This window comes from Procambarus clarkii, chromosome 75 (assembly GCF_040958095.1).
Source record: "Procambarus clarkii isolate CNS0578487 chromosome 75, FALCON_Pclarkii_2.0, whole genome shotgun sequence".
In the NCBI taxonomy this organism is placed as follows: Eukaryota; Metazoa; Arthropoda; class Malacostraca; order Decapoda; family Cambaridae; genus Procambarus; species Procambarus clarkii.
The window spans coordinates 23,980,493-24,006,150 of record NC_091224.1 but is presented as its reverse complement, the minus strand read 5'-3'; the positions used below and the strand labels follow the sequence as shown (position 1 = coordinate 24,006,150).

At 45.3% G+C, this 25,658-nt stretch overlaps 2 protein-coding genes across 3 annotated transcripts in view; one reads left to right on the top strand and one right to left on the bottom strand.

Moving 5' to 3' along the window:
- The window catches only part of LOC123771681 (uncharacterized), a 148,847-nt gene extending 132,277 nt beyond the window's left edge, over nucleotides 1–16,570 (bottom strand). Inside the window, exon 1 of the mRNA XM_069313363.1 lies at nucleotides 16,509–16,570. The gene's annotated coding sequence lies outside the window, so the exon portion shown is untranslated. The remainder of the gene's footprint in view (nucleotides 1–16,508) is intronic.
- The window catches only part of LOC123771684 (NF-kappa-B inhibitor alpha), a 54,978-nt gene extending 30,277 nt beyond the window's left edge, over nucleotides 1–24,701 (top strand). Inside the window, exons 4-7 of one of the 2 annotated variants that reach the window (XM_069313362.1) lie at nucleotides 13,103–13,191; nucleotides 15,665–15,796; nucleotides 16,268–16,385; nucleotides 22,145–24,701. In XM_069313362.1, the coding sequence (XP_069169463.1) occupies nucleotides 13,103–13,191; nucleotides 15,665–15,796; nucleotides 16,268–16,385; nucleotides 22,145–22,242 (437 nt within the window). In that variant the 3' untranslated portion in view covers nucleotides 22,243–24,701. The remainder of the gene's footprint in view (nucleotides 1–13,102; nucleotides 13,192–15,664; nucleotides 15,797–16,267; nucleotides 16,386–22,144) is intronic. The other variant, XM_069313361.1, reaches the window with a different exon arrangement.
- The last annotated feature ends 957 nt before the right edge of the window (nucleotides 24,702–25,658 follow it).

The following is a 25,658-nucleotide window of genomic DNA, read 5'->3' as shown; positions in this document are numbered from 1 at the left end:
TTTGGGAACTCTGATTTGGGGGCCTCGTAGCCTGGTGGATAGCGCGCAGGACTCGTAATTCTGTGGCGCCGGTTCGATTCCCGCACGAGGCAGAAACAAAATGGGCAAAGTTTCTTTCACCCTGAATGCTCCTGTTACCTAGCAGTAAATAGGTACCTGGGAGTTAGTCAGCTGTCACGGGCTGCTTCCTGGGGGTGGAGGCCTGGTCGAGGACCGGGCCGCGGGGACACTAAAGCCCCGAAATCATCTCAAGATAACCTCAAGATAACCTCCCCAACCCAAACCATGTCCCCAATCCAAGCACCAACTTCATATCTACAACCTTTACCACAACCACCTACCACTATCACCCATCTACCACTATCGCCCATCTACCACTATCGCCCATCTACCACTATCGCCCATCTACCACTATCACCACCACCACGGCATTCAAGGATTCAGGGATGCTGAAGCCACTTCCATTCACAACTTAAATGAGAAATATGACGAGAGCGTTGATAAGAGAGGTAATTAGCGAGTGAGGTATGGAGGGTTCGGAGGCGGGGGCCCAAGAGCTGCACTTCACACACTGTAGTCACTGTAAGGTGAAGATTACCATCCCCTCAACGCCAACATAAGTCATTATAGTGAATAGTGAATAGGACGAGTGATATCCGGCCAGCAGGGATGCCAGATATCAACTAAATATAGATATCGCAAAGGCTGACTATAAACAGACTCAAATTAATCCATAGCATTAGGAAGCTTATGAAGAACAAGACACGTTGACACAACTGGTATGTCACTGTTCTTTGACAGTGACTGTCATAGCTGTTCTGTGACAGTGACTGTCATAGCTGTTCTATGACAGTGTCTGTCATAGCTGTTCTATGACAGTGACTGTCATAGCTGTTCTATGACAGTGACTGTCATAGCTGTTCTATGACAGTGTCTGTCATAGCTGTTCTATGACAGTCACTGTCATAGCTGTTTTATGACAGTGACTGTCATAGCTGTTCTATGACAGTGTCTGTCATAGCTGTTCTATGACAGTGTCTGTCATAGAACAGCTATGACAGTCACTCCCAGACTGTCAGTACCTCTGGAACTCCTTGATATGACAGGGACGGGAAATTTGCATTTGATATCTCTGCCAATATTGTATCGGGAACAGTTCGGAGGGAAGATACAGAGAGAAGTTACAGTGCCTACATAAAGAGGCTTATTATTCCCGTTTTCAGAGTATCTGGGAGACTATGATATATAATCCTCTGGAGAGGGTGGGAACGGGCTGGGATTTGGATGACATCAGGGGCCAGCCTTATCAAATAGGAATACGGGTCAGCGTAGGGAAGTCTGGTATCTGGCATCGTTCATGGGGGTGCCAGACCTGGCACCCTTCCGTCAGGCACCAACCACTGTCACCTGATAACCATATGGCACTATGGCATCACGCAGTGCCGTGGCAACACACAACATTTTGAAATAGCTGCACTATTAGACCACTTTAGTTCCTCTTAAACCCCATCTTCCCTCCCGCCCCCACGGGTGGGACGCGAACAAGGGGATACAGGTGGAGACTGAGTGCCCAAATGAGCCACAGGGACGTCAGAAAACTTTTTCAGTGTCAGAGTAGTTAACAGTTGGAATGCATTAGGCAGTGATGTGGTGGAGGCTGACTCCATACACAGTTTCAAGTGTAGATATGATAGAGCCCAATAGGCTCAGGAACCTGTACACCTGTTGATTGACGGTCGAGAGGCGGGACCAAAGAACCAGAGCTCAACCCCCCCCCTCCCCCAAAAACACAACTAGGTGAGTACAGTCGAGTGGACAACGCTCTGGCTTTGTAATCAAAAGGACCCGGGTTCGATTCCAATCGAGGCAGAAACAAATGGGCAGAGTTGGTTTCACCTGACAGTAAATAGATACCTGGGGTTAGACCACTGCTACAAGCTGCATCCTGGGGATGTGTGTGTCTGTGTCTGTTGTTGGTAGCACGGGCTATGGTGAGCCCGTAGTGGACTTACCTGGCACAGGAGCGGGGCTGTGTCTCCGTGACAGACATATATATACTACATATAAGTGGAAAAATAGGTTGGGACAAGTTACAGCCCCGCTCCTGTGTCAGTCAAGTCCACTACGGGCTCACCATAGCCCGTGCTACTTAGAACTTTTTGTTTCCAGCAACTGAATCTATAACAACAATAGGTTGGGAGTCAGTACATTATATGAACGACGACCAGTAAGGCGGGTCCAAGAGCTAGCAGGTGGATGGTGCAGACACAATAGTATATGCACACACTCGCACATGTCTGCACATGACACGCTGTGTGTGGGTGGGTGGGAGGCCAGGTAGACACACTCAAGTAGACAGGCGGACCCAGAGAAGACAGATAAGAAACAGTTAGTAGGAGGGCAGGCACCAGGGGGGCAGGCAGGCAGGCAGCAGTAGGCCAGGCAGGAGGCCAGGCAGCAGGAGGGGCAGGACCAGAGAGCGGCAGGCGCTGCTGGTGGCGGCGGATCGATAGATCTGGTGCAGTCGTACCGAGGCTAACCGTCGAGCACCCCAGCTTTAAGACCGCTGAATGCCGCGGAAGGTCGCTGGAAGACGAGGAAGGTCGCTGCTGGCCGGCAAATGCTGCCAGATGCGACGGAAGGTCACTAGAACCATATACCCGTGGACGCGTAGAGAGAGAGAGAGAGATAGGGTATCTAGAGTATACGACTTTAGATCATTGTATGCGGATTTGTAACAATTAGAAATCAAGTTTGTGATTCTAATTACTGCGAGGCTGCGTTCGACGGGATGGGGTGGGTGGGGGGGGGGGGGTGGAACGGGTGTGTTCGGATAAGGAAGTGAATTAAGACGTGTCAGGGCCCTGGGCGGGGACTTCCCACACCTGTTTATCGTCCATTCAATGTATCTGGACCTTGGAAAGGAGCCCCGCCCTTTTTCCCCACACACACACACACACACGAGGGGGGGGGGGAGAGCCGGTGGCCGAGCGGACAGCACGCTGGTCACGTGATCTTGTGGTCCCGGGTTCGATTCCCGGCGCCGGCGAGAAACAATGGGCAAAGTTTATTTCACCCTGATGCCCCTGTTACTTAGCAGTAAAATAGGTACCTGGGAGTTAGTCAGCTGTCACGGGCTGCTTCCTGGGGGTGGAGGCCTGGTCGAGGAGCGAGCCGCGGGGACACTAAGCCCCGAAATCATCTCAAGATAACCTCAAGATCTCAAGATGACCATCAACATATAATCGTCAGCGACAACTTGTACAAATCACCTCAGTTATCACCGCCACCATTACAATACCATGGATAACTAACGCGATAGTTACAGGGCCTCACATGATGTATCTCTGTACTGTACGTGTATTCAGCCCATCCTCCAAAAATGGGGAGGTAAATGTAACAGCCCCATAAGTGCAATTATGTACTATATATGACAGGAAATGTACTTATTACACTTAGTATTAAAACTCTCTCTCCCTCCCTCCCAATCTTTACCAAATAAAAACCTTGACTAAGCTTTTCTGACTGAACCAAAATTCTTTCATACCAAATTCTTCTCTCGTGTAGTTTCAACAAAGCTGTTAAGTCAGCCAGTAGTTAACCAAGTAGTGCCTGTTAGGCTTAACAAAGTTCTCCCTGTGGCTTAGATCAACTACCGCCCCCCCCCCCCCAACCATGTGATCCCCAACAGTTGAACGAACTCCGGGGCTACCTATTTACTGCTAGGTGAACAGAGGCATCAGTTGTTTAAAGAAAAGTTCTTATTAAATATCTTGCCCTGCCCGAGACTCAAACTCTGGACCAGTAAGGTGTGACCAACTGTGATATCCACTGGAAACTTAACGCCATCATCGCATTTTTTTACCGACTCTACGAATCCGTTAAAAATGCAACGTATTAGTTAATATTAAAGCACTATAATATTGATGTTTTCAATGTAACGGCCTCAATGGGTTAGGTGAGTTGCTGGGGTTCGTCCGTTTCTGGATAGGCAAAACAGTCGAGTTTTTTACGTAGTGGCGGATAGGAACTGTACGAACCCATTTTGGTTTTGGCGGGAAAAATCGTACAACTTCCTGAAAATTATCGTATCATTTTGCCACGCTTCTGAAAACTGCGTTAAAATTTCCGACATTTTTTTTTTTTATAAAGGCGAGAAATACATATTTTTTCCACGAATGGCCGTCATTAATGAGATTACAGGTTCCTGTAATGAAATTACAGGCATTATGGCAACCACCTTCCAGTCACCCCAACATGTGGCAACACCGCTCGCGGGGCGACCCGTCACTGGCTTGAACAGTTGAAGATTTTCCTTATATCTCCGTAGATACACACACGTGGCACGTAGGCCGGTGATGGCGGAAGACACTGGAGGAGTTGAGGCCGCCGCCAAGATGAGGCAACAACAATGTGGTTATCGAACGGCGGGTCGCGGGATAAAAGGTGCCGTTGAGCGATACCGGACCGCCACTATCGCCACCACTGACGTCATACTAGCGGGGTTTCCAGTTTCTTTTTTTTTTGTGTGTTAGGAGTTTGTATTATCAGTGGATGTTCCCTCCCTCCTCTCCCACCCCTCTCCCACCCTCCCAGTCATCGTAGAATGTCAGACACACATGATTATATAATGATTATATAATTATTATATTATATATTATATATATATATATATATATATATATATATATATATATATATATATATATATATAATATATAATCATTTATTATACACGGTATGGTCGTGAGATTTTGGCGCCAAGAGAGTGTCGAAAAGTCACCCCTTGAGTGTGCAAAGTTACAACTTGACCCGACAAGAGGTCAAGTCTAAGAGGTCAACATTTGTTATTTAATGACCGAGTCGAATACGAGCTGTCACTCGCTGTTGCGTGGTGTAGTTTGAGGTCTTGGAACAAGGAGGTGCAGCCATCTTGACACTGTTTGATAGTAGTAGTAGCCCCTCACGCTATCTTAGTGGGTGGAGCTTATAGCTATAAATTGTTTCCGAGACAAGAATAAGGATTGGACATTCACGAACGCATTCAGCAGCCCGTCCTCCTACGGTATCCCCGATGTCAACACACTATCGCACTCAAGTGGTCTTATCCTAACGTACCGAAAAGGGACCCAAAACAGAAGACGGGACAGTACGTCAAAATGCGACGTTCTATGAGGAGGACAGGTTGGGAACACGAGTACTCCAGAGAACATGGTGCTCGTGAACAAAGGAAACTCGTGTAGGGAAATAAGAGAACACTGAACACCAATAACAAAGCAGACGATATAAAAGCCAAAACACAGATGAGGTTGGTTCTATCTTCTCAAGATAACCTCAAGATAACCTCCCCCCACAGCTTACACCACCCCGACAAGCCTCTGTGACTGACAGCTCCAATAACAAGCCCTGTGTTTTAAGTATTGTACTCTCAGTTTTGGATGACAGGTTAATGTTATCTTATGGTGATATCTCAAACCTGTTATCACGCGGGAGTTGCCCAAACTTACTGCTAGAATACGTGACTTTCCTTATCTCCAGAGTTCAGCTGAGTCATGTGTGTGTGTGTGTGTGTGTGTGTGTGTGTGTGTGTGTGTGTGTGTGTGTGTGTGTGTGCTCTCCTATTTGTGCCTTGCTGGATCGAGCGTTGACTTTTGGGTCCCGCCTTTCTAGCCTTCGGTTATTTAAAGCAATGACTCGTGTCCTTCTAAACTATTATACCTGGTTTTAAAGCTATGAATAGTGTTTGCTTCCGCATGTTTAGTTCATTCTATTTCCCCACTACTCTCACGCTAAAAGAAAACTTTCGAACATTCTCTGTGATTCATCTGAGTTTCCAGCTTCCACCTCATGTCCCCTTGTTCTGTTGGTACTCCGTGTGAGCAATTCGTCTATTTCCCACTCTCTCAATCCCACTTTAAGTATTTTGTATGCTGGTATCATATCTCCCCGCTCCCTCCCGATATTTCTTACGTCGTCAGGTTCAGTTCCTTCAGTCGCTCTTCATATCCCAGCCCATGCCACTCCAAGACTAGCCTCGTCGCAGATTTCTGAACCGTTTATGTGTGTGTGTGTGTGTGTGTGTGTGTGTGTGTGTGTGTGTGTGTGTGTGTGTGTGTGTGTGTACTCACCTATTTGTGCTTGCGGGGTTGAGCTCTGGCTCTTTGGTCCCGCCTCTCAACTGTCAATCAACAGGTGTACAGATTCCTGAGCCTACTGGACTATCATATCTACATTTAAAACTCTGTATGGAGTCAGCCTCCACCACATCACTGCCTAATGCATTCCATCCGTTAACTACTCTGTTACTGTGTGTGTGTGTGTGTGTGTGTGTGTGTGTGTGTGTGTGTGTGTGTGTGTGTGTGTGTGTGTGTGTGTGTGTGTGTGTACTCACCTAGTTGTACTCACCTAGTTGTGTTTGCGGGGGTTGAGCTCTGGCTCTTTGGTCCCGCCTCTCAACCGTCAATCAACAGGTGTACAGATTCCTGAGCCTATCGGGCTCTGTCATATCTACACTTGAAACTGTGTATGGAGTGAGCCTCCACCACATCACCACACACACACACATCACGTGTGTGTGTGTGTGTGTGTGTGTGTGTGTGTGTGTGTGTGTGTGTGTGTTTACAGGATCGAGCTTAAGTTCTTGGGGCCCCGTCTTATCAGTTACGTTATTTAATGTGACGACACACACTGTGCCTCGTATAATATCTGATATTTATATTGCATATACAGATGATTTTCAACTACGTCCTCGTCTAATTCATTTCCAGTTTCGTATTAAGCTAAAACCAAACACATTCATGTGGCTGTGCTTCTTATCGTGTTATCTCGTCTTGGTATTACTGGTCTGTGAATCTACTCACTTTCAATCATGTCAACCCTTACTTTGAAGTATTTTGTCTCCTCCTCCCTCACTTTCTTCCCTCCCCTCAGACCACGTTGCAAACTTGTACACATTTTCAAGTTTCATCGAGTTCTTCATTGGGAGACCAGCGCTGCATACTCAGCGAGTGGTCTCACGTAGATAGCACAATGTTGATTGATGAAGATTAAGCCACCCAAGAGGTGGCACGGGCATGAATAGCCCGTAAAGCACAATGTTCTGGAATTCCTGCTTGTGTAGGTGGTCGTCGTGTCGTGATTGCGCGCGCGCGCACACACACACACGTGTCTTTTGTTTTTGTCTGCGTGCTTGTTGTTGTTATTGTTTGCCTGCGCACGGGGGGGTGGGGGGGGGATTCCCCGTGTTTTGTTTTGGTGGGTAAACAATATACTTGCGAGTGCGTCCGTGCGTCATCTACGCCCTGCATTCCTGAGTGCCCGGTGAGGGGGGGGGAGGTACGTCAAAGGGGGGGGGGGGGCACAGTGGGGCACTGTGGGAATCCCGCTGGCTGGTGACGGCCCGCGGGCACTGGCACCACTGGCACCAGCGGGGTAAATAGGTGTCGGGTGGCCACATATAGCCCCCAGGGGCACTCCTAATGTGGCCCTGCCCGGCGGTGCCTCGTCACGCCCCCCACCCCCCCACCCCACCTTACTCACCCCCACTAAATATGGCCATGTACCCGCCCGTCGCTCAGGCCCGCCCACCCTGACTCATGCCCATGCCCGCCAGGCGGCCATGTTGACGGGCGTGTGATGGGTGGGTGAGGGGGGGGGGGGGGCGGGGGGGGGGTGTTGTATAGGCATGTTGCATCACGTACATGCACTTGCGTGCGTACATGCTCACACTCGTCTAGTGAGGGATCTGTGTTTGTGTGTGTGTGTGTGTGTGTGTGTGTGTGTGTGTGTGTGTGTGTGTGTGTGTGTGTGTGTGTGTGTGTGTGTGTGTGTGTGTGTGTGTGTGTGTGTGTACTCACCTAATTGTGCTTGCGGGGGTTGAGCTCTGGCTCTTTGGTCCCGCCTCTCAACCGTCAATCAACTGGTGTACAGGTTCCTGAGCCTATTGTGTGTGAGAGAGAGAGAGAGAGAGAGAGAGAGAGAGAGAGAGAGAGAGAGAGAGAGAGAGAGAGAGAGAGAGAGAGAGAGAGAGAGAGAGAGAGAGAGAGAGAGAGAGAGAGAGAGGGGGGGGGAAAGAGAGGGAGGGAAGAGGTTTAAGGAATGGAGGGGTGGGGGGGGGGTACAGTTGTATGGGTGCCACTCCCCCCTCCCCCCCCCCCTTCCACTAAAGCAGCTGTACACCAAACTATTCTGCCAGTACGTCGCCTCTCATCCAAATTTAACATTCCCCCTTTCCTTCCTTCCTTTTATTTAGAGTCTTGTGTAATTTTGCTGCTCCTCTCTGCTTCGGCACCGTGGCGTGGCCTGGCTTGTTAGGCTGGTGATGGTGTGCCCAATTGGCACCTGACTCGTTAAGTATTAGATCACAATACTGTGTTCTATCTCAGAACACAAAGGCCAGTGTTTCAAGGATGCCCAAGAAATGCTATGATTGAGATAATGAGGATGGAGTTGAATCTGCAGAGTATTGGGATAACATTTTTTTTAGTAACGAAGGAGACGATTGTGGCATCAAGATTGTGTTATATTTTATTTACTTACCTTAAAGTTGCCCCTAAAGTTACCTCGACGCTAATGCATGCTCCAGAGGTAGGCCTACCCAGATGCATAGCTCAAAGGTAGGCCTACCCAGGTGCATAGCTCAAAGGTAGGCCTACCTAGAGGCACGTCCACAAGTGAAGGTCCTCCCGGTGTCGCCAGAGCCTAGATAGTGAAGTTTGACCCTCGACCCCCCAAATTAGTCTCCGGTTGGTTAGGAAGCAGGTGGATGGAACAGTGTCTCTAGGCTTGGAAAGTCCCTTCCTCCACACTCTTCACCGTCACCCTCCTCAGAGGGTGAAGATCTATCACTTGGGACACAGCACTGGACTGTTTCTAACCACTTACCGAAGTTATGATTCAGTAGGAGCGATCTCATACTCGTCTTGCTGCTTCTCTTGGCCGGAAAAAAAAATAACTTTACAGAACCTTTCTAAATCTGGTTGTCTAAAATTATACCACATTTAAGAGGATTTTTCTGTTGGATCCGATGGAGTGCCAGGTGTAGTGTTCATTTATAGTGTTCTAGGTACAAATGAGTGTTCTAGAACTGGAGGCAGGTGTACTCACCTTAGCAACAGTGTAGAGGCAAAATATACGCCAGAGGAGATGGACACTCCCAAACACCCTAGCAACAACCGGTACTTTGTATAGATAAACAATTCAGGTGGACTTTGATACAGGAATTTATCAAATGTGTCTCGGTGCTGTTGTAGGGGAGATATTGATAGTGGGGGGGGAGGGGTGGGAGGGTAGGTGGGGGGGGGGTCTTTACGTCACTGAATGCCAGGAGACGACCTGACCTAATGCTCCACCCCCCCCTCCTCCTCTTTACCAGTGTCACTTCCCCCTACCAGGTAACCTCGCCGCCTCCATACCGTAACTCCAGCAGCACTTGGCCCTACCATACATTCCCCCCCTATCCCCTTACCCCTTCCAAGGACATGGAAAACAAGGAGGCAGAGTTAGGTAGGGGGGAGGGGGGTCCTCAAGGGGGGGGGGCAGAGGGGTGTGAATACCTGTGTCGTTATATTGGGTGAAGGGGGAGTTATTTTGGCTGCGTCTAGGTGCGTCACCGTCACGCGGCGCCCGCTGGGAAAACCCTTTTTCACCCTCCCCCCCCCCTCCATTTTCCTTTTCATTCCTCAACGCGTTCATCCCCCTCCCTCCCCCTCCCCCCGTACCAGAAGGTGGGCAACCCGCTCCACTTCCCCACCGAACCATCACACCAACAACACTAGCGGTAAATACCACCAGGCACTAACTGGCATTGGAATTCATTTATTGAGGTAAAATACACACAAAGGGATGAGCTAGTATTGTCTTTTGAGAGAGAGAGAGAGAGAGAGAGAGAGAGAGAGAGAGAGAGAGAGAGAGAGAGAGAGAGAGAGAGAGAGAGAGAGAGAGAAGGGGGGGGGAGGGGGGGGGATGGCAGTCCTTGAATCAGCTGTGTTGGCACTGAGTGCCAGGCGGGCAGGCAGTCACCCTGACTACAGCAGCAGCAAGCAAGGGAACCTCACCATATAAGTCCCTAACACACACACACACACGGTCTGTGTGTGTGTGTTTTGGTCCAAGGGGATTCCCCCCTCCCCCCCCCCCCACACACACACTCCTTGCCCAAACCCAACTTTTTTTTTTGCTTGTCTGGCATTTTGGATTCGCCAGAGATAGTATGGATGTTTGAACGCCTTTGCCAAAACGCGCGCACGCACGCGCATGCATGGGGGGTTTACCGGTTGATTGGCAGTCGAGAGGCGGGACCAAAGAGCCAGAGCTCAGCCCCCGCAAGCACAACTAGGTGAGTACACACACACACACACGTACATACATTTTCTTTTAACGTTTTAACATTAAATTTTGTAACTAGCTCATCAATATTGTAACTTGCTTACCTAAATGAATTGTGGGGTTCAGTCCCTGAGCCCATTATGTGCCTCTGTAACCCTTTCCACTACCGCCCACAAGATGGGTATGGGGTGCATAATAAATGAACAAACTAACTAAAACTAACTTTTAACGTAAAGATAGCGAGTAAATGGAATACCCTAAAGGAGCAGATTGCAGAGGCTAACTCCATTTATAACTTTAAAAGCAGTTATGATAGGGACACAGGCCAGGAGTCATTGTATTATACAACCAGCGGCTGGAACAGCGGGGTCCAAGAGCTGGAGCACGATCCTGCAGGCAATAATAGGCGAGTACACACGCACACATGCGCGCGCACAAATTCAATTCATAAAATCATATTTACTGTCAAAATACAGCAAATTAATTTGGAAAATAAAATGGTAGTCTAATGAATGATACGCGCTTGATTTTAAACGTGAAATTCCAGTATATTTAGAGAACACGATGCTTAACGGTCGTTAACTTTGCAACAACGAAGTCAAATGAAATCCATTGAAATAGAGGAGAAATAAAACATTAAATATTGCTCAGACAAGGCAGTAGGACCAGCAGGGATATCACCCTTGATACTAAAAGAATGCGCTGAACACCTGAGTGTTCTACTATTGGAGATTTGTTTCAGTCATCGCTCCAAGAAGGTAAATTATCTGGTAAATATACATTTGCAAACATTGTCAGTAAGCAACTGGTGACAGTGGGCACTTTACAATTATAATTGTCACCGATGCCTTGGTTGCCAAACATTGGAAAAGAAGAAACGCTATAGAACAGTGGACAAGACGTATGCAGATCAGCTTGGTAACTATTCAACAGTACGCACACACCTGCACAAATTAAAGGATGTTCACATACACACACACACACACACACAACGGGTGGAATGCATTAGGCAGTGATGTGGTGGAGGCTGACTCCATACACAGTTTCAAGTGTAGATATGATAGAGCCCAGTAGGCTCAGGAACCTGTACACCAGTTGATTGACGGTTGAGAGGCGGGACTAAAGAGCCAAAGCTCAACCCCCGCAAGCACAAATAAGCGAATACACACACACACACACACACACACACACACACACACACTGGGCAGGGGAGGGTTAGAGGATCAAGAGAGATAGGGAAGGAAAAGTATGGAAACTAGAGACCCAGATGAGACAAGCAAGGATGTAACAGTGTCCAAGTCAGTTCTCCTTCAGCGTGAGGCGGAGCCAACAAGACAGTAGTTGTTGTTGTTTACGATTCAGCTACTGGGAACAAAATGTTCCAAGTAGCACGGGCTATGGCGAGCCCGTAGGCACAGGAGCGGGGCTGTAACTTGAAAGACAGTAGAGCTGAACTCCATATATATACTCTCAAGAGAGAAATCCATAAGAGAAATAATGAGTAAGAACCACTGCATCAAACGACCAGCAAATTAACATCTGGAGGGGATAAGGAGCTGCAGTTCGGCCCCCAAGAGTCAGTACGGAAAACTACTGAAAACTTTAATAGTATTTACGACGAAGGAAACTGACCAAAACAATCATAACTTACTTCTTTAGCTGCATGAGATTATCTGTGTGTGTGTGTGTGTGTGTGTGTGTGTGTGTGTGTGTGTGTGTGTGTGTGTGTGTGTGTGTGTGTGTGTGTGTGTGTGTGTGTGTGTGTGTGTGTGTCTCTCTCTCGCACAAAACAGCCATGTTCGCGGGATTCCCAACCAAGGCTAGTCTTCCTTCAGCTGTCTCGAGGTTAATGGTAAACACAGAGTTTGGGAATCCATCCCCCCCCCCCTCTCTTTCACACATCTCCCCCCCCCTTTCTTTCTCTCTCACTCTCTCTCCTCCCTGATATTCATTGGCCTTGAGTAAACCCAGAGAAGTCAACTTATCAACAAGGTTATAGACTGAAGAACGTCCTAGCCGTTCTCTTGAGATATGGGTAAACCCAAGAAACGCGCGAGATCGATTAGGAAACGGGTTTTGTCGCGAGATGCAATTTAAAACACGTCAGACGTTGCCTAAGGGCCAACCAGGACTTTGGAGGAGCCTTCCTAAGGAATCATGGCTTGTGAAACAGGTGTATCACAAGGAAAAAAAAAGAGACTTGTAATTAACTTGTCAGAACATGCGCCCTGAGAGAAACTGTCCAGGATACGTTTTCTTTAGAGTGGTCATAAAGAAAACGTTACTCGGGAGCTTAAAAAGAGGACGGGAAATTATATCCGTTATAATAGTGACGTCTAGAAAATGTTGGCCAGGTCAGGGAATGAACGTTTTCAGCGTTGTTTAGTTAAACAATTTGCTACCATAATTGTGTATTGTGATCTTGGAATAAACGTTTTTACGAGTACATTCTTGTGCTTCACTTGGCAAGAGCTCTCTCTCTCTCTCTTTCTCTCTCTCTCTCTCTCCTCTATCCTCTCTCTCTCTCTCTCTCTCTCTCTCTCTTTCTCTCTCTCTCTCTCTCCTCTATCCTCTCTCTCTCTCTCTCTCTCTCTCTCTCTCTCTCTCTCTCTCTCTCTCTCTCTCTCTCTCTCTCTCTCTCTCTCTCTCACTCACAAACTCCTACCATTGCGCGGCTGGTAGACGTAGCCAGCAGCACAGCATTTACATGTGAGAGTTGCTACGTGCTAGGTGGCAGTGTAGACGATGTTGATGACTGGTGTGTGTTCTTCCACAGGTCAGACGTGTATACACGTGGCAGCCCAGGGAGGCCACAAGGACATCCTTCAGCACCTCACCTGGTATGGCGCAGATATCAACGCCAGAGTGAGTATATTACGCTCTTCTTGTTGTTAAAGATAGGCTCACCATAGCCCGTGCTTCTTGCCCCGCTCCTGTGCCAGGTAAGTTACGGGCTCACCATAGCCCGTGCTTCTTGCCCCGCTCCTGTGCCAGGTAAGTTACGGGCTCACCATAGCCCGTGCTTCTTGCCCCCACTCCTGTGCCAGGTAAGTTACGGGCTCACCATAGCCCGTGCTACTTGGAACTTGTTCCGAGTAGCTGAATCTATAACAACATGTTAAAGATTTAGCTACTCAGGGCGAAGTGCCCATGTTGCACGGGCTATGGTGAGCCCCGTATACCACGCACCTTTCATCCTCTATGTGGCCCTTACGGGCTATTCATGCCCGTGCCACCTCTTGGGTGCCTTAATCTTTATCAATCATCATCTATATGTGGTCATACCAAATATATATATATATATATATTATATATATATATATACTAGTTGATTTTATACCCGCACTGGGTCAGGTGATAATACAATAAAGGTGAGAACATGGGGGGATACATAAGGGATAAATGTGAGGTGAAACATAGAGGCTGCAGAAGGCTTATTGACCCATACGAGGCAGCTCCTATCTGAACACAAAGATTAATCCAGTGTAATTGGCCTATTATGTTGGACATTGTCTTCTGTGTTGGCATTGATATGTTCTTGTCTTGTCCTTACTCTCATGGTGGGTAGAGTAAATAGTTCCGTGATTTGGGTGTTCATGGTAGGTCGCTCTATTCTTATGTGAATTGCCTCAAGAATTTGTAATCTTCTTGCATCTTGGGTTTTGTGATGCAACAAAACCTGGTTTTGTGATGCAACAAAACCCAAGATGCAAGAAGATTACAAATTCTTGAGGCAATTCACATAAGAATAGAGCGACCTACCATGAACACCCAAATCACGGAACTATTTACTCTACCCACCATGAGAGTAAGGACAAGACAAGAACATATCGATGCCAACACAGAAGACAATGTCCAACATAATAGGCCAATTACACTGGATTAATCTTTGTGTTCAGATAGGAGCTGCCTCGTATGGGTCAATAAGCCTTCTGCAGCCTCTATGTTTCACCTCACATTTATCCCTTATGTATCCCCCCCCCATATATATATATATATATGGGGGGGGGGGATACATAAGGGATAAATGCCAACACACATATATATATATATATATATATATATATATATATATATATATATATATATATATATATATATATATTATATATATATATATATATATACATATATATATATATATATATTTTTTAGCACTAGCTAAAAATAATACTCATTTCCTATGATAATTGTGTTTATACTGGTTTAGAAACACTGTTGTAGATTTATAGGATTACCGGGTAATATAATAGATTTAAGTTCGAGATACGATGTTACATTAACGTAGTTCCCCCAGACTTGTCCGGGGGGGGGGGGTGCCCCCCCCCCATCCTGGGCTTTTGACGTGGCTTTCCCCATTTTCTGTGCGCCTCTCCACCCCCCCCCCCCACTCACTCCATGATTAAAGATAAGTGCACCACTTGAAGCGTTGGAGATCAAAACCAAGCTGGGGGAGGAGGAAGGAGGAGATTGGGGGGGGGGGGAGAGGAAAAAGTGGGGTCATTACCATTATTATGTTGTGGAAAATCCTCCCCCCCCCCCCTTCAGAGTTGTATGTACCCGTTTTCTCCATCTCTCTGGTCGAGCAACAACTACTCGATCGCGTATTATATGAATGGCACTCTGTAGCCATCATTTAGTTTGGTATACCCGTTAGCTTTACCAATCTCTTGACTTTTTTGGATCATGACTGGTTTACTGACCACCCTGGAAACACAAACCGAAACTGTCTCTACTTTCCGCTTGTAACAACTTGAAATAAAGTTGCTACATCTTGGCTTAACGTGTTTATGACGTATTACAACGTTGTTACAACTTGCTATATTGGTTGTTATAACTGGTTAGGAGGTGTTAAAACTTGCTCGAACGTTGCACCAACGTCGTAGTTTCGGTGTGTGTTTGGTGGGCAGCCAACAGGTGTTCTCTATTTCCGGATACAGTCATGTATAACTTAATGTATGCACCACACACAGAGATCACACTAACGTGATGCATCAAATGAACAAATCCACAAGGGCAGTGACGAGGATTCGAACCTGCGTTTGGGAGCATCCCAGACACTGCCTTAATCGATTGAGCTACGACAGGGTTCAGTAGAACTTCGGTTTCAACCCTTTTAACCCTGTCGTAGCTCAGTCGATTAAGGCAGTGTCTGGGATGCTCCCAGACGCAGGTTCGAATCCTCGTCACTGCCCTTGTGGATTTGTTCTAATGTATGCACATTTATACAGGGAGATGTAGGGCACATCTTCCTGTGTGTGTGTCTCCCTTGACTGTCCCTGTTTTTTTCTACTAAATATTTCGTCATACTGACCTGGGTTGTGTTGGCATCTTTCAGGAAGGCAAGAGTGGACGAACTGCCCTCCACTACGCTGTCGAAGCCCGCGACCCCAGCCTAGTGGCCTTTCTCACAGAGTCCTGTAGGGTGTCCCTCACCCTAGAGACCTACGCGGGCCTAACACCCTATCAGGTGAGTGAGGGCTCTCACGTGTGTGTGTGTGTGTGTGTGTGTGTGTGTACGCCTGCAACAATGGGTTATTGCTAAAATTCAGTGTAGCTCAGTAATAATAGACCACACGCTTGTATCAGCTTACATAGCTGTATAAATTAACTTGCATAATTACTATCCACACTGCAGGTTTTCAAATTGTACATGAACCAGCCAACACACCATTGCTGTTCAGACTTGCATAACTGGAAGTAATCAACGTGAACAATTGTACTAATAAAGTTTTCATGCCTACGCTAATAAAAAAAATGCAAACCTTCACTGTATTTAACCAATCTTGCATGGCCGTACTAATCACTTCAAATCTATTATAATTAAATACGTATCACAAGAAGGCGCTTGCACACCAACAAGTTGATGGTCACATTATGTAGAGTAACTAGCGTGCAGACACATCACGCCGGCGCTGACATCTGTGTTTCTATCTTACAGTTGGCCTTAGCGAACGGAGCGACGGGCCTGGCTAACCTCCTCCTGGAGCTTGGTGCCCCTAGTGACGCCCTACCCCCGTACCTCACTGCTGACGACGACCTCGACTACGATGAGGTAGGTAAGGTCATGTCATCATCAGGGTTATATCATGCCTCCGTTATGTACCACAGGGGAGGAGGGAAGGTACGTTTGGTTTGATTCGTCTTAAATCACAAGGGGTTAAAAAGAGGTTATTAAATACCTTAACTTCCTAGGTGTTAATAGCCTCCGTATCTTGATAGGTGACAGCTTCCCAGTCCGTCCTGCAAACAAAGATCTAAAAGTGATTCCATGCAACCGCCAAACCTTCTATTTATGGGTGAAAAACGGTTTATACACGACTCACAACTCATTTCATTCGAACACTTCCGGAACAAATGCTTCACTGACGAATTTTGTTCGAACCACAATGCTGTAAATGCTTCACCCACGTACTACAAATAATCGCCAACAGAACCTAAACACCTAACCTATGCCTATATATAAACAATATGCTAATATATTATAATATTAATTTCTATTTGAGAAAATTCCCGTTTTGAATGAAGAGCATGTACACATTTATGAATGCGTCTGTGGGGTCGACCGCTATCTGTGATGAACTTGAGTCGAGGACGGGTTGCTGCTTCCGTTGGGTTCTCATCCACCGTCCAACCACTTGGGATGGACGGTAGAGCGACGGTCTTGCTTCATACTGGTCGGCGTTCAATCCCCGACCGTCCAAGTGGTTAGGCGCCAATTCCTTTCCTCGTCCCATTCCAAATCCTTATCCTGGCGCCTTCCAAATGTCATATAGTCGTAATGGCTTGGTGCTTTCTCCTGATAATCCATTCACGCACCCACTCCTTCGATCGTCGTCACCGTAAACCAACAACAAGAGTTGTTCCCTTGTATACTGGTACATTAAGGCTTGGCAACCATCTTAACGAGCTGGTTAGTCCTGTCATACTTTTGTACTTTAAGTCATAGTCCTGATTCACTATTAAAATTTACAATCTCATTCCTGTTAAATATAGTTATTCGTTTCAAGTACAGTACAGGCTGCAAAGGTCGCTGTATTTGAGCTTCTAAAAATGGCAAGAGCGAATCAACTGAAACATTTTGTGGTTCTTCGGTTAATGCAAACAAATCTTTGCAAACCAACACTCGAACCTACATGAACCCTGAACAAGATATTTGTTGTAAACAAAACGTCGAATTTCTAAATCAGCGAGGCGCCTGCGGGCCCGGCGACCAAAAATAGCATACAATGGAGGTTCCGTAGTCGCCTAGCGAGTTTTTACTGCCGTCCGAACCTCCCTGCACTAAACGACCTTGTCTGGCTTCGACCCGTGTCCCGAGACGTACTGGTGGAGGAGCCGCCAACCTCTGGGGGGACTTCCCTGCCGGCCTCCATCAAGGGTTCATTAATTTGATTCTCCTGAAGGTCGATTGTTCGCAAACATGGCGCGTCGGTGTTTCAGGCGTACGTGAGAAAAGTTGGGAAGAGCCGCTCATGTTTGAGATGAAAGTAGAATGCGAAAACAATGCTCACATAACATGTGAAGACCCTTAATACATCGGTTAAACACACACACACACACGTGTTGTAAATGGCAAAAATTCTCAAAGTTGTTTTAACAAAAAAATGCGTATGTTGGATTATGCTGCACTCCGCAGTGTCAGTATTTTGGTGAACACGCGTGGGCAGTAGTGGCAGTGTACGAACTGGACGGACAGGTTTGTTTTTGCGTCCAGCGAGCGGCCTGCTCAACACGCGTCCAGCGAGCGATCTGCTCAACACGCGTCCAGCGAGCGACCTGCTCAGCACGCGACCAGCGAGCGACCTGCTCAATACGCGTGCAGCGAGCGGCCTGCTCAGCACGCGACCAGCGAGCGACCTGCTCAATACGCGTGCAGCGAGCGACCTGCTCAATACGCGTGCAGCGAGCGACCTGCTCAATACGCGTGCAGCGAGCGACCTGCTCAATACGCGTGCAGCGAGCGACCTGCTCAATACGCGTGCAGCGAGCGACCTGCTCAATACGCGTGCAGCGAGCGACCTGCTCAATACGCGTGCAGCGAGCGACCTGCTCAATACGCGTGCAGCGAGCGACCTGCTCATCACGCGTCCAGCACAACATAAAACCCATTTGGGTGTGTACGTGCACATTGGCCACCCTGACGCTACAGTGCCTCCGGATCTTCACATTCCGGACCAAGTATCAGTGTTACACGCAACATGGTAATTTGTTCAACATGGTATCGAACATCCGGGTGTATCCCCCAAACAAGTTCTTTTTATCATTTCGAAATCAATATTGTTGCGTCAAAGCGGATTTCTAACGAAGGATAACATGAGGCAAGGTCTACCTAACAGGTCAACGAACAAACAACAGATTAGCATCGTCTCCTTTTTTGAGCTGGTTGAGATGGCCGGTACAACCCAGTAGAACTAGTTTTTACTGTGGGATTTAATAATGTACAATAAGAATGTATTTTTCCATCAATTTCTTGCCATCTGTTGTTTAAATTCTTAATAGACGAATTCACGTTTTCCCAAAGCGAGTACAGGCAAAATTATATTTTGAAGAGGAATAGGAGGCCTGGTCGACGACCGGGCCGCGGGGACACTAAGCCCCGGAAGCACCTCAAGGTAACCTCAAGGTATGTTTATATTAAAGAAATTATGGCCCGTCGTCTCGACCAAAGTTTTACCAGTTTTATTGTATAAAGATTCTTTTGCCCGCACAGTTTTTTATCTCTCTTGATAAGATTATCGCTTTAATTTTTAAATAAGATCGACTTTAGTGATGATAACCTGGCGAGGTTATTGACTTCTCTTAAGTTGATTTCCACGTCAATACTGATGGCTGATCTCAGGAATCTCCTGGTATGTGTTTCACCTCGAGGCTGGGCAGTTGGCAGAAAAATAATGATGTAGTAGACACTGTCAACCACACTTATCACCAGGCTACTGTGGCTGATTGACTTACTCGCTCCTTCATAAACTAATATCCAGTTACAGATAACTGTCAATAGTCTCCATCATTCTCCGATAGCTATTTACTTATATAATCCCATCTGCATCTTTTACAATAGCTGCCAAGTCACCAGTCATATGCTAGTGTTAACAACTCGTATCATTTCAACACACACTCGTACAACTCTTAATAATTCACATCTTATACATCCTCTGTCCTTCAAATTTTATTTTTGCCACATTAGCCGCGTTAACAACAAAATCTATTTCGTTATGATGTCACACTATTTATGTATGCACTTGATTAATTTGATTAATGCATTGACATTATATAAAAAATACAGTACATCCAAAATGCTTAAAAGTCCGTATTTTATGATAATTTCTACATCACCGCTAGTTTACAATTTGGAGCGTTCTTCGTATTGTCCAGTGTCCTCAGGAACGACCAGAGCTCTAGCCCTGACTTGACTGTTATTACCAATAATACCACTATTATTATTAACGAAATAACTAATGTTAATGTCAAATTAAACACTTGCATAAGCATAGTAGTGCACAGTTAATGTAAGAGCCTAAGAGGCAGGTGTTGACACGTGACCATATATGACGGTGAGAAGACTGACGGCAAATGGAAGGTCGGCGTGTTTTTTCTTTTTATTTGAAGGAAACGAGAAGAGCCGAGGCCGTCGACCGGTGGTAGTTCACCTGGCTGCCAAGTGGAGGCTTCACGGGCCTATATCAGTTTGGAGTTCCCTCAGCTGACTCACGCAGGGGGAGGGGGGGGGGGGGAAGCCTCGTGGCCGTAACGTGACTCTGGATTTTCTATATGAGTTAATGGGGACTTTGTGGTTATATCTGGGATAACCCACAGGCATACTAGCCGAGAGACAACGTATTATACCAACATTCTTAACTACATGGTAAAGTAATATTTTCAAATTACTTGGAAAAATGTCAAATAGTAAGAACAAAGGCAACTGCAGAAGGCCTATTGGCCCATACGAGGCAGCTCCTATTTATAACCACCCAATCCCACTCATATAAATGTCCAACCCACGCTTGAAACAATTGATCCTGAGCTTGATCTAGTACAATCCCTGTGGATTACTGTGTGTAGCTGAGCACACACCTTGTCAGGGAGTAATATTCAGCTTGAGCACATTACCAACAGGAACTTGCTGACAATGTACTCCAAAACATTGTACTCAACAGGACGCAGCTAGTAACATTACACAACACTTCCTCCCGTGTTTTGACAGCAGCGGGCAAGAGACGGTAAACGTTGGTTTGTTTTGACTGGAGGAGTGTCTTTGTTGGAGTGCCGGGTTGGCACACATTCCCGACGACTTGATAGTGGCAAGCCAGAGTTCTGGAATTCCCAGTGCCAGGGGTGCCACGTTGTCACGTCGGGCACCATTCCTTACATCGATCTTTGTCAATATATAAGACAAATCACAAATTATGCTACAGTTATATTATACATCTTTGCTTGCGATGATTTCCCTTGTATTTTCGCCATTGAGCGTCTTCAAGATTGCAAGCGATAATGGCATTTGTTACTAGAGGTGTGGCAACGTTGGCGGACTGGTGCCAGCGCGTCTGGCTGGAGCGTCACGTACACATTCCTGGAGCGGGAATTCCTTCACAACAATGATTTGGCTGGACACTACGCTCAACTTTATCTTTGGAATTTCACTTTGTACCCTGAGGCACGCTGTTGGTTTAGATTCAGCTGCTCGGAACTACATTTCCATGTAGCACGGGGTATAGTGAGCCCGTAATTGAGATCGATTATTCACGGAGTAAATAATGATAAAAATCAGGCATTGAGCGTGACTTAGTGTCCAGGGCCACGGCTGTAGGGGATCTCCAGTAATAATAAAACACAATAGAGGCGGCAAATCTCGCACAGCGTTTCCTGTAAAATCTTAAAACTAAATAGCATGCAATAAGTTACTGACAAAGTATTTCGAGTTTAGTTGGTACTTTAATAAGACCTGAAGATAATTCTAGAGTGAAGTAGACTTTCAGCGTCTGGACCAGTCGTGTAACCCCCCCCCCCCGCTCCGTACCACTCTATTTACATACAATTGGTTAGATTGTAAAGTGTGCGGTCGTTCTCTTGGTCCTTGATGTTGCCAGTTGAAGGCCACACGTGCTAGTGTGTGTGGGGGAAGGGAGATGGGTTAAAGAGATGGGGTGGGGGGTAATGGGGCTGATTTTGGGGGGAGAGGTCAAGGCCGCTCCCTTCTGCGCACATCGTTAGGCTATTACCCCCCCCCCCCCACCCACCCTTTACACTGCTGGCTCTTTGTCTACCATTAAACTCCACTATGTGTTTTCTCTCGCGAAACATAAGATTGCTATACCATGATCTTTTTTAATACTGTACCAACCCCAAGTTAACATTCAAATATAACATAATAAACAATAAAATCTATAAAGCAAAATATAATGAATTTTTCAATATCCGTGGCTGTTGTTGCCTGCTGAATGATTATTCCTTAGCAGTGTGTGTGTGTAATGTGCACGAATAACCCACAGGGCTCTTTACCCACGTCTTCTAAAAAAAATAAAATAAAAAAAAAAGATACGAAAATATAAATACTACATGAAGAAGTAGGCGACGAGAGTAATAAATTCAATAATAAAGCGGGAAAGCTGAAGAAAAAAATCTACGTAGGTGAAGAAACAGGTTTAGGGTGTTATGCCGAGGTAAACGTGTAACAAAATATTAAATATTTTTCAATCCATTATTGTCACCCCTAAGATATGAAAGCATCTTTTCACCAAAACCTAATATTGTGCATTCTCATAAGATGGTCAATAAAAGTTGCACTACTCGTGTATATAATCAAGATCTTCTTTTGCAGGTGAGTGGTGCAGTGGAGAGTACCAACGGATGGGGCAACGTGGACGACCTCAGGATTGGTGGCGTGCCAGTGCCTATGGCGATGCCTGTCCCTGTTAATGATAACAATCCCTTCAATGCTGACCTCTACTTCTAAGCCCATCGAGGACCTGAGATTGGCTGCACAACTTTTGAATCAAGACATGATCAAAAATGCTCATGCTATGAAGCATTGCTATTGACCTCATGTTGACCTATACACAGCTTTTTCCAAGCGGAAAGAAAAGGCCCTATGAACGGTGCCTTTGCTCGTGTGGTATTGCAGTAGGCCGTGGGGGCTCAGAGCCAGTGAGTGACACTGTGGGGCTCGGTGCAGGAAATGGTGCCTTGGATTTTACCTGCTTATGCTTTTCTCTTGAGAAGCTAAACTGCTGAACTCCATTGGATATTTCGGTCCCCTTGCATTATGCGGCATTCTGGAGCTCAGACTGCACGAGGTGTATTACCTTGGAAACAAGACACACTGAGAGACATGTGATAAAGTGGAATGAAAAATTGAATTAAAAATCAATTGTTGACGTTTTGGCTACCTTGAAAGAATTATATGGCATAAAATGTTCATACAGATTATTCTAACCTTGCTGTAACAAACATTAGTGAGCATTTCAAGTTAATTTCTCAAAGAGGGCATATGACTGTCTATCTGTGATCTCAAATAATGGGGTTAGCTTTGAACAGAAAATGTAGGAGTGGAAAACTGTAATTGTTTTGGGCAGTTTGGAAGCCTGGAGTATTGTACCTCACTGTCTTGATGGGAAGGCAACTTTACATTTCTCAAATGTATATCTGTATTTACAGACTTTGGACACGACTGCCTGCTCAGTAACTGTTTTAAGCCGTGCTCATTGATTTTTTTTCATAAGTTTGATTTTTCAAGCTCCATCAGAATTCCTTATCAGGCAGAGTAGATTCAAATGAAACTTGTCAAGTTGTCCTGTATTCTCGTAGAGAAGCACTTGTTTTCTTGCCTCGCAGCTAGAGCAGACAGTATATCCATTTAGATTTGAAGATCCACTGCACAAGCTGCATGCGTCATGGTATATGAGAGTGCATTGTGATATTCAACAGTTCAACATATTCATTAGTGGGCCATAAACTTGGCATATTTTAAGATGGAAACATTGTCTTAACAAATATTTAGGTTATTTAAAAGTATAATAATGTAATTTATATTAATCCTTTCACCAAAATGTTTAAAAATTATACAGATAATACAATATATGGTAATTTTCAATTTATATTACACTAATCCTTTAATTAATTTGTTAAAATTTCCATTTCAATACTTTGAGAGAGTACTGATAGTCATAGTAAAAATTATCAGGAACATTTTGGTATATCATAGGTAAGGTATTATGCTGTACTGATATTTTTCAGTTACCACAATGCATCTCTGCCTAGCGCAGGTCTAATGACTTTGATGATCAAAAAAAAAATGTTAGGAGTGGCATTACCTACAAATATTGTGCCAGTTTTGATGTATATATATCGTTCCTTCATATCAACAATACTGTCATACTAGAAACTGAATGGTTGTAGATTTAGAGTGCACTGCCTTTCTACTTCCAAATATTGACCTTTTGTATGTAAAGGTTATAAATTCTAGATGGTTAAGGCAGAGTGTATCTTGTCACACTCATTACAATCAACATTTAAATAATGTATTTACATGCTTGAAGAATTCTTGGCAAGTAATTAGAATGCCCAGGTTAGCCTAGTATAACAAAAATTTTACTAGGGCAAAAAGAGTTGGCACGATATAGTTTAATACAGGTACTGTAGTTCTATTTTTGCCATCAGAGTAAATATATGTGGTTATATATACTGTTATGACATATGGTACTGCCACTTAACTGTGGTGTTTATCCTCTCAACATGACTGCTTATAAAACTTTGCCTTGGTGCCCAGCTCAACCCAGATACAAGGCTTTCAAACTACATACATCTACATTTATATTCTACATAAACCTGGATCTCCACATCAGTGCTACGCCGATTAGCACTGACGTGGTGTCCAATATGTGCGCCCAGAGCTGTGGTCACTTCCACCTGAATGTTTTCTGTGTTAGTTTGTGTTATGCCTCTTCATGATGGGACTAGCGGCTGCTACACTGCTGGTTAATGAAGCTGTTTCTGCAGCTGGTGGTGACTGCTGTTGATGCCATGGGTGTTTGTAACTGATGGTTGCCTTTGGCGAGTGAAGCTGTTTTATTGCAGCTAGTGGCAACTGCTATTAATGCCATAAGTATTATTAATTGATAGTTGCTGCTAGTAGTGTGAAACAAGAAATAGTTGTCCCAGGTAATGGTTACCACAATTGTTGTTGCGAGTAGTAGAGAGCAAGATGGATGTCTTGTCACATTGGCAATCATCTGATTATTACTGTGGTAGCACAACTTGAGGGTTGCATCAGTTATATTCCTTAACTCTTTCTTACATTGTCCTGTAAATATTCTTCTGTATATATTGTACAATTGTCACGTCTTAATTTGTCAGTGTAATAAAATTTATTTATTTAATGTTTTTATTCTTAAAATTACCCCATACTTTTTTAAGCATCTGTCCATCTTAAGTCTCAAAATCTGAAGAAGTTGACATTAATATATTGAACCTTAAAAAAATTTGTATTTTTTACCTTAAACTACAAAAAAATAAATAAATGTCTAATCACCATATACAGTAATGACACCAGAATCTATAGATACATCACCCTAAGGTTCAAATCTAGCCATGACGACTGGGTGCCAGAGCTTACACAAAGCTCCAATTAAGTGCCACATACATGGTGTGACACACACAAAAAGAATACTCACATCATAGAACTGAATTCTATGACCAGGCGACAAAAATTAAGCAACAGAGAGAAGGGTGTGCAGACTGCATATTTTTGGATTGCCAGAAAAGAGCAAGGGCACCAGTGGAATCTCACAGGGTTCAGTCCATGGACCTATCCAGTTTCTGATACAGTATATGTAAATGATCTCCCAGAGGGAATAGATGCATTCCTCTCAATGTTTGCTGACGATGCAAAAATTATAGGAGGATTAAGCCAGAGGAAGATAGCAAGAGGACCGAGACAAACTGGAGGAATGGTCTAACAAATGGCTACTAAAGTTCAACCTAAGTAAATGTAAGGTAATGAAACTAGGTGGAGGGAACAGTAGGCCAGACACAGGGCACCGAATGGGAGACAAAGTCCTTAATGGAAACAAAGTTCTAGGAGTTGATATGCTGAAGCCCACATGAAAATATCAGTGGCGTATGCAAGGCTATTTATATTAACATCAGAACTGCCTTCAGGAACCTGTGTAAGGAACCAGTCAGAACCTTGTATACCACATGTAAGACCAATCCTGGAGCATGCAGCTTGTCAGGCACAAGACAAAGCTGGAGAAGGTTCAAAGATATGTCCCCCCAGACTAGTCCCAAAACTCGAGAGGTATGAGTTACGAGGAAAAGCTGCCTGAATTGCACGT